The sequence below is a fragment of the Lineus longissimus genome, chromosome 11 (genome assembly GCF_910592395.1).
Source record: "Lineus longissimus chromosome 11, tnLinLong1.2, whole genome shotgun sequence".
Classification (NCBI taxonomy): domain Eukaryota; kingdom Metazoa; phylum Nemertea; class Pilidiophora; order Heteronemertea; family Lineidae; genus Lineus; species Lineus longissimus.
In genome coordinates this window covers 3,499,691-3,517,383 of record NC_088318.1, presented here as the reverse complement: position 1 = coordinate 3,517,383, position 17,693 = coordinate 3,499,691, and the positions used below count along the sequence as shown (strand labels likewise).

The following is a 17,693-nucleotide window of genomic DNA, read 5'->3' as shown; positions in this document are numbered from 1 at the left end:
GTCATTTGTGTGGGAAGATGGCTCGTGGCTGTGCTGAACCTGTTTTGACAACGAAAGCAAGTCATTATCTCGATCAAATTCCCTACTGGCATGAAAACCAATTGATTACAGTACCCACAGTATGAAATTGGCTCTGGCGACAGTGGCGCTGTCTCGCGGCAGAAAATGGAACTGAAATCTTCGTCCAAAACTCTCAGTTCCACTTTATACCACTAGATGGCACTACTGTCGCCTAAGTCACTTGCCTATGAAATTGAGCATGCCCTCAGACTCCTTTTGCATGAATAGATTTTTTGGTATTGCCAATGACATAAGACACAGGGTGGGGCCTATTAGCGGTATTTACATGTACTAGTCTTGCAAATAACCTCGACAGATCTACCATTTTTATACATCTTCTTCATGTCTTGGACAAAGATTTTAGAAGTTTTGATGATGGTTCGTCGGTTGGAACCTTGGCCTACCTCCAAGCAAATGCGGTAAGACTTTTTGATATATAGTTCTTCCAAGGTGTAACCTACTTCACCAAACACCTCTCTTAGTCTCTATCAAAAGAACACTAGTTTTAGTCTCAAAGTTGTAGTTTCCATTAAATTTGACCTCTCTAATCAGGACACCTCTAGGACAGCACTTGTCAGTCCCACAGAGTGTCCTTAATGATAGAGCGGTTCTACTGTACTCCTTTATTTTTGTTCCCCAATCCATTGCTGTACTTGCCACTCCAGAGCCAAACAAGGCTTGGGACTCCAATACAGTCCCTTTCGTCATCCTGATTGTCCTTCCTCTATGTACCAGGCGATAAGACAAGGCCTGTCCATTGTGTCTGGAGTGTAAATGGGGCATCTGAAGCTAATATTGTAATAATTACGATTAAGCACTCCAAGCAAATGGATTTACTAGCTCTTCTACTGTATTAGAGGGGACTAAGGGCTTCACTTCCGTCCAATGGACGATGTCACAACCTACTCAACACCAGCTTGAGCATGGGCTTGTGAGGGCACTTACATTGGAATAACGCAAAAAGCAGTAGTTGGTTTAAGGATTGGCCGTTAGGCGCCGCAGGCTCATGAGCGCGTGTTAGCTGCGCGCGCACTAGGTTAACTGTCAGGGTTAGGGTTAGTGTTGGAACACACGAAGTTCACAATGCACAGGAGAAGTGGGCGTGATAATTGTCCCTATCATCAACCTGTTTGCAGCATGGTGAACAGAGAGGGCTAGCTGTGCATTCCGGGGGGGGGGGGGGTCAAGATTAAATTTCACCTTGGACATTGTCAGTAGGCCATAATCAGAGGTTGTGACATTGTCCCCGTGGCATATACCACACTATTTTATACTCTGTGCAAATCTTCATGTCACACCCCAAAACGACATCTAAATCGGATTCATTAGTGTCCATTATAGGTTTGTGACATTGTCCCCATCATGCCAACCTAGGTGAAATTTAAAGACACCTGTGCATAATTTTCAGGTTTGCAAGGACTGACATCTCATTAATAGATTCTTAAAATGCAGTTTTTTTAGAGCAGTGCTAGTTTACTCAATACTCGGACACAGAATGCAGAGACCAGTCCCTACAAAACATTTCTTCTGCTTATTTACTTAGTTGCTTCTGCAGCTCTAATCTAACAATACAACGCCATAAACCCTAAAGGACACAAAACAACACTTGCATGTGTAGTTTGGATGATGCTTCCACAGTGGTATGGGGGAAGACCAGCTCAGAGTGGTCCAAGAACTGAGGAACAGGTCCGAGGACCTTATGGCTGGCCATGGCAAAAGCTGTCGCATCCATTTATGGAGAAGTACAGAGTTGTTGTCATATCCAATGAAGAAGACCCCTTCATTCTCATCAAGTCGATCATTGGTTGACGATGCAGTGTGTGCCACTAGACTTTTCCAAACTGCCTCCTCATTCCCCAGAACTTAAGTCTAGTGACCTATGACAAATCTTTTCATTCGCCAGTTAAGTCTAGGACCTATGACAAATCTTTAAGTTAACGTTTTCAAGATTATTTGCTTCCTCCACATGTGGACGACCCACTTAATGAAAATATACCAATCACCGATTGAAAAACATTCTCATTTTATTGAAAATATGAGCATACATTAGAAAGACATTGAACGTGCAGGCCTGGAAGCCCTCTTCTAATGTACTACATACATCTCAGATAAATGGCTTTCCCTAAAACTGTGGAACATGCGTCATGACGAGTTGCCAGTTTGTCTTGTTACACTGGATTTCTTAATGCTTGAATAGCTGCATTCAATATTCGGTGAATAGTTTAACATAGCAAATTGGCCAATGTTCATTTGAATGCTCCACTGTTAGTAAGGATGCTTTTTCTCCAAGTTTTGAATTACATACAAAATCTTTTGGAAACATTTCAAAAGGAATATCTAACTGAAATTAATTTACCAGGATTGACAAAACACTAAGTCAAAAGTCCGCAAACGTTGCATTTTCTTAAAACTGTGAAATGAAATAGCTGGGAATATTTCGAGCATATTGCTGTACTATTGGTCATGTTGGTGGCTGATGTCACTGTCGGCTGCAGGCCTCATTGATCATGGAAATAGGCCCAACAGCTGCACACAGAAATCAGACAACATTATGATGCTACCAGCTGCCAGCTCTGACCTATAATGATGCTAATCAAAAGTATGTCATGCAGAATTAATACATCCAGCTCATAACAACCTGGGAAGAGTATTTTAATTGATACATTAATAATACCAAGTATGTAGAAAGAGCTATACATACATGTACGTACACTTATACATACATGTACTTGATAATACTACATGTATTTGATTATTCACGATCCAGGCCAGAACTTCATGGTCAGTTAATTTTTTTAACCCAAGCATGACATACTCTGCCAGCACATCAATTGGCCTTTCTGAGGAATTACCTATGCTTTACACCACAGCATAAAACGTCAGTTTTGTTGTACATGTACAGCAGAAGTAAATGAATGCTGAAATAACCACAGAAAAATTGCTATGGTATACGAAATTTTCAGTTGTTCAGAAATAACTCAGCTGTGACTTCAAAAGAATAAAGCCTTATAATGGTTGTAGAATTCAACAAATGCACATTAAAGCTGTTGATAATTTTTTAAACACCTCTTTGGGAGAAGTGAGAAAATGCGGATATATAAAGGAAACCATATTACGTCATGATAGTGCAACGCTACAAATGAATGAAAAGTCGAGAAATATGAAATTTGGAAGTGTAGTGGAACCTTTCTATTAAGGACACCCTTTGGATGGACAGGTGCTGTCCGTAATAGAGAGGTGGCCTGATTACAGAGGACATATTGAATATAAATAATCCATTTAGGTCCAATAAAGTTGTCGGGAATAGAGAGCGAGTCCTAACAGAGGTTTCTGGTGAGGGAGGTTCTACTGATAGTACGAGGGAGCTAGAGTAGGTATGAAAATACGGTGAATTTGCATAATAGCAAGAATTAATAAAGACTAGTCTTTGTTCATTCTTGATGATAGTGACAACACCAATAATGACATTCAAGGATATCATAATACTGCAAGACCGAAATTAGCTAGTTAAAAACACCTAATTTTTTTTTTAAATACGACTTTCGAGTTTTCCATTTGACTCTAGCTTAGACGACTCTTGACAAAGATGCAATCATGAAAAGTTTCAGCCATGTTCAAATACGAAGATCTACCCAGAACTCTAACTATGACTAGAATTATGAGATCAACACAACATAATTTCACACAGAAGTTCTGTAGCTTTGCAAGACTGGGCATTAAATTGACCAACATCATGAAACCCTTCATGTATGTAACAGTAACTAATGTTATTGGTATGTCAAAAATTCTGTTTTGTCCAGGCGTCCAACTATCACCATCATGCTAGAAACAAATAAGTTAATAAAAACCTTGTTAAACACATTGTACCAAAACAATAATATAAAACCACAGACAAGAAAACCAGGAAAAATCACTCCAGATAGAACGACACCACCTATAGCATAATTCCTGCATAACGGGGTTGGCTGACAGATGCGACACTCGATGGCAAAGGACAACAGAGTCAGGCCTCTTGCCTACAGTCCCTCTCAATCTCTATTCAACCAAATATTGTATAACACTGCACACTGTACAGCACCTTTCACCAACGGTGAGGCCGAAAATCTGATTTTAATCAATCTGATTAAAATCTGCCAGCATTTCCAAGTATGATAGTGACAGCAGTGAGTTCTATTGTAACTCTTCCGTCTATATTTTTAACCAACATGCTTGAGTAAAAAAAGATCCATTCTCTTATTAAGGCTTGCCCAATGCATCCAATATAATTTTAGTTTTCATGATCTTCCCATTTTTGATCAGTTAGAAATGTTGATTACCGATAAGTTTCAAAGTTCTACAAGAGTGAGTATCTCATTTTAACTCTTGATGCCAAGCACCTTATGCAAGTAATCGAGTACCTCCAAATTATCAAGTATCGCCAAATGTTCAGTGCCCTCTATAACCTTGTGGTAAGTCGGTTGTTTCTGTTTTCCTTTCCAAAGTAAACATGCGAGCAGACTCCGCATATTCACCGTACCATCTCCGTCTTCGTTAATCGTATACGGCTGAGTATCGGGAAACATGCCTTTAGTATATCTAAACGCCCCCGGGGTGTGTACCTTTGAACCATGTAAACAATGATGCTCGACGCCAGGCGGTCTGAGGTCGTCGATTAGTTTTTCTGTATCTTGTCGCATTAGATAACCCACGGGAAACTTGATGTCCGCGAAGAATTGTTTGTAATCGTAAACCGTGTAGTTTCTATAAGGAGTATAGACAATGACTTCGTCTTTTTTCCAGAATCGTTCGGACGGCATCATCCAGGCAGTACTTGGCATAGTACGCTGTTGCACTCTCGCTTTTAAGGTCTCCACAACAAACACACCGAGATTGTCACCTGAAAACAAGATGGAATCAAATTAGAACAGTGATTTGATACAATGAAGGCTTAAGCAACTTTTGAACCTGAAATTGACTTCAACTTTTCATAACAAAAAATGAGGTACCACATTGGCACATATATAAGAACTTCTCTAACAAGGACCCACTTGGGCGTGACAAGTATTGTCCAAACAAGAGAGGTGTCCGGTTAAGAGAGGTCAAATTGATTGATTGGATACAACTAATTTTGGACTTAAACGAGTGTATTTCTGAAGAGGGTGCCCTTAATAGAAATGTGTCTGCTAAGGGAGGTTCCACTGGACATACCCGATGCCATAATCCTGACTGTTTTTGCGGCGCCCGCCCATGGCCCTGCCAGGCTGACGTATGAACTGATGTATTTATCTTTCCACAGTTGGTCGATGTGATTGAGGAAGTAGAGGAAGACGATGTTTCCCATGCTGTGGGCGATGACCACCACCTTGGTGTCGCCATTCAAGGTGTAAGTCTCTTCTATGAGAGCTTTCACGGCTTTGAAGTATTCCTGTAACTCATCTGAAGTAAAAGAGGAATATATGTAAGCACGGCCATCAAATGGCATTATAGTCAAATGGCTCTGATGAAGCTGCCTGAACAGTCAACACTTCCAGGGTATGAGACTTTTTTTGAAAGCAGTGCCAGGTTTCCCCATGGAATTTTCAAGAAACGGTGTGCAAAAGACTGATTTTTTCATTGAAAAACACTGGTTGGAATGTTAAGAGGGGTGGCAGGGAGATGTAGAAGGGGTGCTCCTAATGGAAAACCATTGCAAAATCACTATTTTAAGAGGTGGTCAAGTCCAAATGGAGAGGGGAGCAATTGCAAGAAATTTTTAAAGGGGTGCTTCTCCCTTTTTAAGTAAGTGTACAGAAAACACTGAGCGTATAATCATGATTAGTTTATCAAAAGTTGCAGTATTAACTTTTAGGAGTCTGTGTGGGATGAATATCTGGACAATCACAATAGAAATATGACAACGGCATTGTCAACTAAAAACCAGGGTCTCTTCAGAAGATAGAAGACATACTGATATAGAATTTGAAACAACTCATTGCGGCAAACTAATGGCAATTCTCCATATCACATGATTTAGAACATGATCTCAAGATATTTAAACTAGCATTTTTCCATTTACACAAGTGACATCACACTCATGACCATACACTTGACCTTGGCAGTAGTGATAACAGGGAAATCATGACCACACAGACAATAATCAGTAAAACGTTACATGTGCTTCCTTCCTTGTAGCTCTATATGGCTTGGGAGTCATCTCATCTGTTCCCGGGTAAATGTTTTTCAACATTTTACAGCCGTTGGAGGCTTTTATGAGAACTGGTAGTATTTCGTCGAAAAGTTTGTTTGAGCTTTGCTCACATAATAGACCACTGATTTCAACGCTTACAGATTTTTCCAGAAATAAAAAGTGCCTCCATCTGAGGAATGCCACATGTCCATTCTTTACACGATCACAAGGACTTTTATCTTCAGAGACCGAATTGAATAACTGCCAATAATGGGCACTAGAATAACACAAGAGTAGGACCTGCTAAGGTCATTCCAAGAACAATCACAAAGCTCTATAATCGAAATGTAATATTGGGTCAATGATCGTAATCAGTGGCAAATATAACAATTGATAACCAATAACATGAGAACAAGATTATGATAATGCAGGCCATGATCAATCTGGCAATGACCATGATCGAGACCATAATTGTGCCAAACTCACTTGAATATTTTGAACGACATTGTTTAAATAGATATCATAGATTGTGTGTCATGAACACTTGACAAAAACTGACCTGGTCATGTCCCTTGGCCAATATTTTGAAATATAACTTGACAGTAAAAAGGGTACAAGTACTTCTTCATATATATCGATATACACAATGATGTGGTGGAGTTATAACACATGCAAATAAGCTGAAACTTGGTATTCATGGTGTTTGCTTATCTGTTTTAATAATCTAGCCTTGCAGAAAGTTATATTCAGTGCTAAATCACATATTTGAGTTCAATTTTCAAAATTATAAAACTAGTACTCTGTGTTTGGAATTGATTGCTCATTGAAGTGACAAACAATTTTTTGCATGGGCATCGGCGTTAAACACCGCAAATAAGCGATTTTTATCAGATGAAATAACTGTTGCGGGTTGCAGCGACAAAAAGCTCCTGTTTGCATGTTTGTTAATTGAGACTTACTTGCAGCTTTCCTGAAGTCGAATGGAGCACCTCTCACCGTGATTCCTCTCTTGTAGCCATGCTTCACAAGGTCTGCCACAATTGGAGCATAGTAAGATGCTGAAAAGGGAGGGTATGCCGTTGATTTCACTTTTTTGGATATTTCTATTTGAAGCCCTTTATTATACCTCTTAGTCTATTAGAGTGTTTAACACACTCACCATACAGAACAACATTTCCCTTATCATTTTCGTATGGTCGGGTAAAGTATTTTTCATCGATTTAACACATTTAACACAAATTTCCGATTTCATATTAAAATCAATACTGTGCAGTGGATCAAGAAATACAATAAATAAATTGAAGTATTTACTTCTAAGATTATAAGGCTCCAAAAGCCTTAACACTAGCCGCACTTACACCACCTGAAAATGGACCACCAATCTTGGTTCGGGAACCAATGCCGCACCATCGAAAATCCACCAAGCGCTTACACCAGCGCTGCAGCTAGTTATAAAATCCGGCTACAGATGGCGCGCAAACAATAAGCAGAACGCGGAAAGCCTTGGCAGAAAGCGCCATTTCGAAAGCGCCGCTTGGAGCCGAACCATCTTACTAGCTAATTGTCGATCCATTTGCGCGTACACCACGACAAAGCCGAGCTTTTAACAAGCCGGGCGAATTTGGACCATCAAGCTTGGTGGGACAAATTGCTCGGCAATTTGTATCGGCAATGGATTGCCGAACCAATTAGTCGCGGCAATGTGGTGGTGTAAGTGCAATTGGTCCACCAATATTTCGTGGTGTAAGCGCAGCTACTACAATACAGTGCTATGGGTATCACATCCAGAAGGGATCTGAATCCATTGTCATGATAAAGTTTATGGTTTAAAACACGATTTATTATACTTACTGGCTGACAATTCACTTGCATCGAGGTATTCAACTGTGGAGGTATTGCCGAAGTCCTGTATACGAATCTCGACCCCTGGTGGGTTATGAGTGGTCCGCGTAAAAGGGTTATAATCCAACCTACAAATACCAGGAAGATATGGAGAGAAACAAAACCACGTTGCACTTAAACAGCTAATTGTTCCAAGCAACACTCTCTAATAGATCTAACAATCACTTTAAATCAGGCCAGTAAAAATAAATGTTGTAGTGCAGTTAACATGCATGCAAATTCCCTGAAACTTGGTATGTATAGTATTTTATAGGAACTTTCAAATTGGAGTTCACCTTTCAATTCTTTGAACAAAACGGAGGAGGCCTTTAAAAGAGAAGTTCAAATTGTCCTAATTGACCTGAAAGAAATTTATCAAGCAAATTGTATTGATATCACTCGGCATGTTACATGTTTGTACCTTAAATTATCAACGAGGCAGTCAATAGTCAGGGGAGCAATGAGTTCCAAATTCAACCAGAGAGGAAACCAGGTTGACTTTCTTTCACAGTAGAAGTGGACATGTGATGGCTTGTCAAGTTTCCCTTCGAGTTGGCTGCCTCCATCTCCGGGGACTGAAATGAGATGGCGAGATTGAGAGATTTAAAGTGTATCCTTCTGACGTTATTTGTGCACGATATTGTATCACCATGTTAGGCGTAATATCTATTGCCACTTTTTTTAAATGGGGATTGACATCATGAATTACATTCCGGGTATTCCTTAGATGATTCAGGACATGGGGCAAATCCCCCCCCCCCCCCCCCCCGATGTCATCAACTTTTTTTGTCTCGGACAGTGATTTTGGCCGAAAAACTCAAAATGTGTCATTTTGCCCCCCTTTCTCACTGAACCCGAGAGAGCCTTTTGCCCCCTCCCCCTTCCCCAGGCGCAAGACCGCACCGGTTACCGGGGCAGAAGGCAGGTATAACTATCTTACTATGCCTATTATAGGCCTACCTCGATATCATAATTTGGGCATAAACCAGACAGCCCGGCCCTGGGCCACGATGCCAAAAAAATGACGATATGATGATACAGCCCCCAACAACACATCCAACGCATGTACATGTATGCAAGTATGGGATGATGTATGTACGCTTGAGAGTTGTGTTGTAACTTGTATGTGTATTGTATGTTTTACGTAAGTCAGTTGAGTTTGAGTTGGCAAATTTGAGCGAAGACGACAGATAGTGAAAAAAAACTATTTTAAAGGCTCATCAGTCATGAAATACTTACTGAGAATGACGGGCGGGTTGTTTGGCTTGTCTTTTATTGGGCTGGAATCGACATCAAGAAATAGGGAAACGAGAATTAGAACGATGAGGCCAGAGCTAATTTGCAAAACCTTTCTGGAAAACGCCATGTTTGTTGACATCACCTGATTTCGAGGTTGTATGGTATCATGTGATCGAGCCGAGTTATGTATGACGCGTGGCCCGTTGCCAAAAATATCAACAAATGCTTAAAAAGCATAAGTCACCTGATGGGGCTCAGTGGTGCGACAACCCTGGTGACAACATACATGTACATGTAACTCTGCATAGGACAAACTCGTTGGTAAATGGAATTGTGCCCTGACCGAATAACCTCATCTCCTGACCGAGTTTACAGTAGACCTATCTGAAGTGTAATAGCATATCCATCGACGTCGCGAGCACAATACGGCGGATTTTACAGTAGGCGAACCGACTCCCGCCATGACTTTCGCGTATATTTTATGTACCGGTCTTTCGGTGTGATCATAGGACCATCAGTCTAGTCATACACCGAATCCTTACGCATGCAGTAGACCTGCCGGGCCTAAGACCGGCCAGGGGAGGACGATCATGACGAAATGGACTGCAGCCATAGGAGTCTACTCCGCCGCAGACTCCACCGAGGCTGACGAATATGGTGTACCAATGCGGTCACAATAACCCTATTCCCGTTCAACGCTATTTCTTCCCGTTGAACCCGGGGGCGAATTTTTTTTCCGACCCTTTCTGGCCGGTTCAATGCCCCCGGAGTGTAATACGGTGTAGCCGAAAATTCCTGGGAACAAAATTCTCTCTGTGCTATTGACGGTCACGGCCTAGTAGAACCGTCTATAATCTTGCCATAATACATCCGGACATAACCAGTGATTTTCAATATACTCCGCATCTCGATATTTCAAACTTTTTTGTGTAAGAGGTAGGAGTATCAAAAACCTCCCAGAATACACTAGGGACGGACACTTTTTCCAAGGGGACATTTTCTACTTCTTCACTACCAACTTTTACTTCAATAAAGCACTCATAGTCTTAATGAATTCTTGATATCATAAATAGTCACTCTTATGGCTTTTGAGATGCCCCCGAATTCCTCACTTGCCAACACTCCTAACGCAGTGGAACGGCCTCGTCCTGTCGGAGGAAGGGCGATCAGGGTGACGAAATGGACTGCATAGGAGTCTACGGCGTTTGCTTCGCGAATGTACAATGGCCTCGTCCTGTCGGAGGAGGAAGGGCGATCAGGGTGACGAAATGGACTGCATAGGAGTCTACGGCGTTTGCTTCGCGAATGTACAATGTACAGAATATATGTCCCAATGAAAAGTGATCATACCCTGACCATTAGAGTTTAATCCCCTATATATTGAATGGGCCATTCTTCCTTTGTGTTGTTGTTCCTTGGACAATCAGGTTTAAGCAAACGTAATGGTAATAATTACTCTGACAATAGTTAGGTTTCGCAACCACCCGTTTAGGCCCTACGACGACGTTTATCTATTGTGTGAGTTTACCTGAACAATAGATAAACGTCGTCGAAGGGCCTAACCGGGCGGTTGCGAAACCTCCCTATTATCCTTTGTCTAAGTGCAGTGCATTTTCTTTTGTCCTCTCTTCGTTGCGATGGCGGCAAGACCCGAAAATACCTATAGACCTATAGACTCCCTTGGCAGTCCATTGCGTCATCATGTTTGGGTGAGGAACGAGGCTGGTCCACTACGTCCGGAGTGTACCCGATACATGAAGGAAGGACGATCAAATGAAATGATATGAAATAAAATTTATTGACCAAAACACAACCTTTGTAAGGCAAGAATATGAAAAAAATATTTACATTTATCATGATGACGAAATGGAATACATAGGAGTCCAATGCCCGATAAGATGAGAAGCAATGCGAAATTTGCAAGGATTGTCAATAATTCTCTGGTAATGATGATGATGATGATGATGATGATGATGGGGATGATGAGGATATAACCTATACTGAATGTCCAAAATGCTGCATGTAAGTTGCTGCACAACCCGAACGATTAAGTTCTTTCACTCGGCATTTATCGCCATATCTCATCCTTTGTGCGCGTGCGGGGGCGGGGGGGGGGGGGGGGGCAGAAAACCAACATGAAAAACACATTTTTCGGAGACCTCCCTTGGGGGAAGATGACCAAGCAGTAAGGTGTCTGCGAGGGAAGAAGGCTTAGACTGACACCGGTGTCGGAAGATGTTTGCTACAGTGGGCGGTATACAGTATATCGCCCTACACCAGAAAACACAGCAGAAACAGTCACTATATTTTCTCCTGTTGTGTGCTATCATCAAATGACATTCTCTGTATCTCAGCGCCGACTTCCTGCACTGCTGATGTTGACGAGTTCCAACTAGACGAATCTGACATTTCCATCTGTTTTGGTAAAGACGCAGACTGAAATGACAAGATCGAGTAAACGTATATTACTATACATTCTAAAAATCCTTCAACCACACAGTTCAATATCCGCCCACTGTGCCTCGTTTTGACGGCAGCGGTCGGCATGCCATTTCGCCAAAAACCTCTACGACTGTATTGGTGTGGCCAGAGTCTTTCAATTATTGAGAGACTCTGGTGTGGCCTACACTTTAGCTCCACCAACTAATACCTCAAGTTCAGTATCAGACTGAAAACAGTCATTTGAAACGAGAATGAATTTTCCCAGCCATTTTTAATTGGGCCGTGTGCGAATGATGATGCGAATCATACCAGGCATTGTCATCTGCCTGGTCGTATTACGACGACGCAAATGAAGATTTTGACGTATTATTCGAGTAAAGAAACTTCAACTCACCGCCTTCATAAACGTGTGCATTTGAAAAAGCAATGGTGCACTTGCGATGACTACGGAGAGGTGACACTTGTCCAGCGATGATGATAGGTCCCACGTCTCACCAAATGAGAAAAGGACTCGCACGCCTGGCCGTGGACTGTCTGGCTGTTCCCGTATCGAATTTTCGAACGCCTGTCTGAACACCTTACTGTCAAAGACAATGACGTCTTCATTTTTCGGTAATTTTATGGGTTTGGCATGGATCCCTCTGAAAATTGTGTTTGCATAGAATATCCGAAGTCTGAAATAATGAAGAGTACACTCACTTATCAACGGGTATTTAGTATTCAATGCTCCTGGTATAACTTACATTTGGCCTCTTGGCGTCTCTCATTACAAAGTGATATTCAGTGGACACTCGACCCAACCCTCATACAGCCCTGCCCTTTTTTTCAGGTAAAGACGTTACCCGCGGTCCCTTTCTGTTTGGGATGCTTTAAAATTTGTGTCCCCTTGCTGTTTTGGACGCTGAGTAAAAAATTTCTGCTTCCCTGCAGCCTTATATACTTTTGATCATACATATGTACTTACTTGCTAATTCTTACAGCATGGATGTTGAATTGCTCATCTGCATAGAGGTAAAGACCATATCTCATTGCCTCCAGCAGTCCCCTTGCACGCGTCGTATAGACATCTTCACCTTCGTTGAAGTTGGGTAGTGCAGGAGTGATTACTTCTGCTCCAAGGCCCTAAGAAAATTTAAAAGAAGTTTTCATTGCATGGGGACGCGAAGTTAACATCACGTCTCTAATGGACGTCGAGCATCAAGAGTTTCCATGTTATCTCCTCTACACCTTTTATAGGCTAACGTATGGGTCAGTTAGAGAGCCCTGTCTGTCGCGATAAGGCTCCAATCGTAGGGAAAACTTGGGCATGAGATATGTTCGAAAATGGCTTCCAGCAGGTCCGTAACTTCTCCAAACAGGATAATTGAAAAATCATTGACTGCAATAAACACTGCACAAGACAGGCAGGCTGTGCATGAAATTTACAAGCTGCATGCCTCGAAACACTGGCGAAATTTCCTCACCTCATAAAGATCCGGCTCATTTGGCTTCAGATAACTTATTCGGACACCTCTGCTGCATCCTCTGTGACACTTGTTGAGGACGTATCTTCTATGTTTTATTATTAGGAAAATGTCAGAATCTGCAAAGATATTTTCGGAATGATTAGAATCCCGTGGTTGGAAATCAAACCCAGAGAACATCCACTTTTTCAGTATCCAATGACGTTCCACGCTACAACAATAAAGGTCATAGCCGCGGGACAGCCACGAGTTTTTCCGCCCCATCTCTTCTTTTATACCACACATACAATCATGATTAGAACTGTGAAAAAACAAATAGGGCCGTTTACCCTAATAAGCCGAGTGTCAATAAAGACGGGGGACGCAACCAACTGCTCCACTATGAGACAACGCCTCAAAATCGCGCATTCGCACCGCGTGCGCGCAACACTCACGAAGCACATTTGATTTGCTTGAATTTTTGCAAGGCATGACACCATATTTTAGAACAAGATTAAAGACTACTCGTACACTGAAGTTGTATTTTGTCATCAGGCCCTTGGAATCTGCTGAAGTCAATCTTGCCGAAGTGTCCGGTGCTCAAGTCACTTGGCATCTCTGATGACGACAGGAGGACTTTAGGTTGGGGGGCTGGAAGTTCCAAATTTCCCGTTGCGTGTCCTTGATCAACTTGCGCTTGTTGAATGTCAGCAACATCCGGAGACAGAGCTGCTCCTGGTGACTGTGCCCAATTACTGTTTTCCACCCCGAGCGGCGGATAGACTGTAATGAAAAGGGAATGAGGATAAGAATTGAGCCAGCCGCCAACAATTGTATTGTAAAAGGTGAGCAATGCAACTTTAAATGCTGGACGATTGGTTACTCAGTCAAGGTTTTTATTTCGCCAAGTCCTAGTGCAACCCGGGTGCGTATGATCTGCGCCGGATGGAGTTTTTATCGGGCGGTGAAAATGGGAAAGTAGAATAAAACGCTGCGATCGTGCGAAGTCGCCTTTAAACCTACCTCCATATTCCTCCACACCACTCATGCCTTCATCTCGAGGCATTTCGATGAATTGGAAAAGGTTTACAACATCATCAGCATTCACCGTTATTTCTTTATCCCCATTTAGGTATTTGTCCAGTTCGCTTTTTATTGAAGAAGTGCTGGACTCTAAAGAAGCTGGAAAATATATGATAAGTAATCTATCATACATATCATCATTGACTGCACATCGGGCACGTGGTCGTCTACATTCTTATCACACTAAGCGTCAGGACACAACGCTTTATGGAAGTATACGTCTTCAATGCAAGTAAACATTAGAGGGTAGTCCGGGGCTTTCGCAAATCCTCCAGAACGTCCGCTTGAACGCCTAGCCCATTGTTCGACTTCATTATCAGGAGGTCAAACAATGAGATATGCGTTCATATTGGCGTTTCGTGGATTTGCAAAGACTCCCTTTTTCGCACTAAAGTCCCCGAAATGGCAACGCGAACGCCTAACGCATTTCTCGACGCTCTGATCATTGTTGCGGCGCCGAACAACGACGTAAAGGCATTGACGTTGGCGTTTCGGAGACTTTGCGAAAACTCCCTATTAAGAACGTATTAAAGGAGTATTCGTCTTACTGCTTCCAGCATTGTTTCACATTTGCGGAGCATTGCTTTGCGATAGAGCGAATAACCTTTCCGGGTACTATAAATGATGGGTAACAAATCCAAGAACGAACTTACATGGTGGTGTTATTTCCTGGAGAGTGGTTGGAAGATTACTATCAGCAGGACCTGGCATGATTGTTACTCCCGGCACTTCAGCGACTTCACGATCCTGATGGGCGTCCTTCCGGCGGCGCACCCCCGCTCCTGGAGAAACCGTTTTCTCACCCTCCTCATCCGGGTATATGAGTTGGCAGATTTTGTGTCTCAAGTTTTCACCTTCTTGAAGGACCTTAACATAGCGCGTTTTCTTCAGACCAGACCGAAATGTGGCCTTCAAGTCCGCGTCTTTACTCGGTCCCCGGCCCTTGTGGTTTCCCCACTCCTGGAAAAGAATTTGAGAGCCTGTTTGTAATTTCGCAGCCCATTTCGCTCAGGTATAGCCTTGCGGTATTCAGTGCTAGAGAACCAAGACTTTCCAAAGATTAATGTCGAACTGATGACTTGGGAAGATTAACTGAATTTTGCCATTTCATTGGTTTATCATTGACAACAGTTGTTGGCAGAGTTTATAAATTATAGGATGATTTCAGTGTGCATAGTGAGCGCGGATTTTTCGAAATAATAACTTAGGTAAACATTCTAAAAGCACCTATTGTGCTGCCCGGAGTTGATAATCGGCAACAATTTGGTGGTGAAATTTCTCTCACTTTGTAACCATTGTAATAGCCCGTTATTTAGTACATAAACTGTGTGATTTTAGTTAAGAAATTCACAGAACAGGTTATATTTTTCTTCATAAAATTCGTATCAACCATCTTAGACTCTAAAGTTGGGTAACGCGGTATCTTCATTCACCTTAAAATGTGATAAGGCTTATATTGCTAACGCTCAGACTTTGAATCAGAGTGCAGCGACTTCAGATTTCACAAACCGAGAGTTCTTACCCGAAATAGTTTAGCATCGTCGTCTTCCCTGTCGCTATCATTCTGATGTTTCCATGGCAACTTGAAAATGTGCTCATCCCTATTTATCCACTCTAAACCATTCGTTTCACCCAAATCCAACCGAGTCCGGAGGAATTCACGAAGCTGTTCTTTCTTCTGTGCCATTTGAGCAAATCAGTAATTAGGTCTAATTAAAAATCACTGCAATAGAAAAGACAAATTACACATTTATCAGACCTACCTCATGAAAAAAAGCAGGAGCCGTCACCAATCATGAAATAATCTGAAAGGTAACAAACCTAAGTCCCCACCATTATTGTTGGCAAAGACTTGGACGAAAGACAGAAATAAGATAATAAATCGGAACACGAACTTACAACTTGTCCCAAACGTAAAATGCAATCTGAATATACGTCGCACTGTTTTATAGCCTCAATCTTGCATAGTAAGCGGGTTAGAAAATCGATAGGCCTGCACAACGCGGAATGAGTTCCTGGTATCGTTCGACGACGGGGAAACCCACCGGGATTTCTACTTCCAGTTTCGACCGATGCCTTATCTTGTTCATACTAATCTATTGCTTATAGTTGTGTGTATCGACACCACTGAGTACCAGTCTAGTTTCTGTCTGGTTTCGGTTGCGACCGCGACTATTCACGAAAGGTCAATGTCCCCCGTGCGTCGTCAGGTCGCCTAAACAGATCCAGTCAATCAAAATGATGACTCATGAAACAGCTGTATAAAAGTGCTTGGTTCTTGAGAAATGGGATTGATATCAGTCCGCCCTACCAAAAAGCTTTTGTAAACCTTTTGTGGTACTTTTCATCTCGGGCATATATGGCAAGCCAAAGCGGAATTTATTCAAGACTTTAGAATTACCATTCAAGAAGTTAAATATAAGTTCAAGAAGGAAATATATGTTCAAGACTAAAATATGTTCAACCTTGAATCAAATGTTTTCAACCTTGAATAAAATATGTTCAACCTTGAATAAAATATGTTCAACCTTGAATAAAATATGTCCAACCTTGAACAAAATATATTCAACCTTGAACAAAATATATTCAAGACTCACGTGACCATATTCAAGACGCACGTGACCACAAAATTGATGACGTAGTTGCTTATGTTTTGATGCTTTCCGGACTTTCCCGAACCCATGGTACTTGTGTTGCGTTTCGGAGCTCGAATTGTTCGCACGAGGTTTTGACACATGGTTGTACATGTACCTAGCCGCCTACACCTGACATGTACTGTAATCCTACACATCATGACATGGATGTCGAGTGAATGTCAGAGTCGATACATGTTTCACAGACATATCAGGCAAATTATAGGTTCAAAATGTGCAATGCCTCTCACCTTTCATTCTTAAGGCCGACACCACTGTATCGGATTCTCGTTGTCTTTTGACATGTTTGAGTGTTTAGGCTATACAGGCAATCAATCATGTCGTGAAACAGAACGCATCAGAAGTACCACAGATTCTACGATCTACGTCATCAATTTTGTGGTCACGTGCGTCTTGAATATGGTCACGTGAGTCTTGAATATATTTTGTTCAAGGTTGAATATATTTTGTTCAAGGTTGGACATATTTTATTCAAGGTTGAACATATTTTATTCAAGGTTGAACATATTTTATTCAAGGTTGAAAACATTTGATTCAAGGTTGAACATATTTTAGTCTTGAACATATATTTCCTTCTTGAACTTATATTCTTGAATGGTAATTCTAAAGTCTTGAATAAATTCCGCTTTGGCTTGCCATAGGCATATAAATCATTTCAGGTTTGGTTTTAGCATGGCTAACCTGTACAACGGTCTGTGAAGGGGTTGGCAATAGGCTAGCACACCTGACTCTGCCAACTTCGGCGTC

The 17,693-nt window shown here is 41.7% G+C and overlaps 2 protein-coding genes across 2 annotated transcripts; both read right to left on the bottom strand.

Annotated features, from left to right (window-relative positions):
- Positions 1-2,066: 2,066 nt before the first annotated feature.
- LOC135495672 (phospholipase A2 group XV-like) lies at positions 2,067-9,482 on the bottom strand. Its single transcript, XM_064784509.1, has 6 exons — positions 9,326-9,482; positions 8,508-8,661; positions 8,057-8,175; positions 7,165-7,263; positions 5,248-5,475; positions 2,067-4,936 (listed from the first exon to the last, which is right to left on the bottom strand). Exons 1-6 carry the CDS (start codon positions 9,462-9,464, stop codon positions 4,416-4,418), a joined length of 1,260 nt encoding a protein of 419 aa, XP_064640579.1. The 5' UTR covers positions 9,465-9,482; the 3' UTR covers positions 2,067-4,415.
- Positions 9,483-11,104: 1,622 nt separating this feature from the next.
- LOC135495793 (uncharacterized) lies at positions 11,105-16,307 on the bottom strand. Its single transcript, XM_064784715.1, has 9 exons — positions 16,192-16,307; positions 15,815-16,015; positions 14,946-15,252; positions 14,233-14,391; positions 13,741-13,992; positions 13,231-13,349; positions 12,732-12,889; positions 12,162-12,441; positions 11,105-11,761 (listed from the first exon to the last, which is right to left on the bottom strand). Exons 2-9 carry the CDS (start codon positions 15,977-15,979, stop codon positions 11,627-11,629), a joined length of 1,575 nt encoding a protein of 524 aa, XP_064640785.1. The 5' UTR covers positions 15,980-16,015; positions 16,192-16,307; the 3' UTR covers positions 11,105-11,626.
- Positions 16,308-17,693: the final 1,386 nt, after the last annotated feature.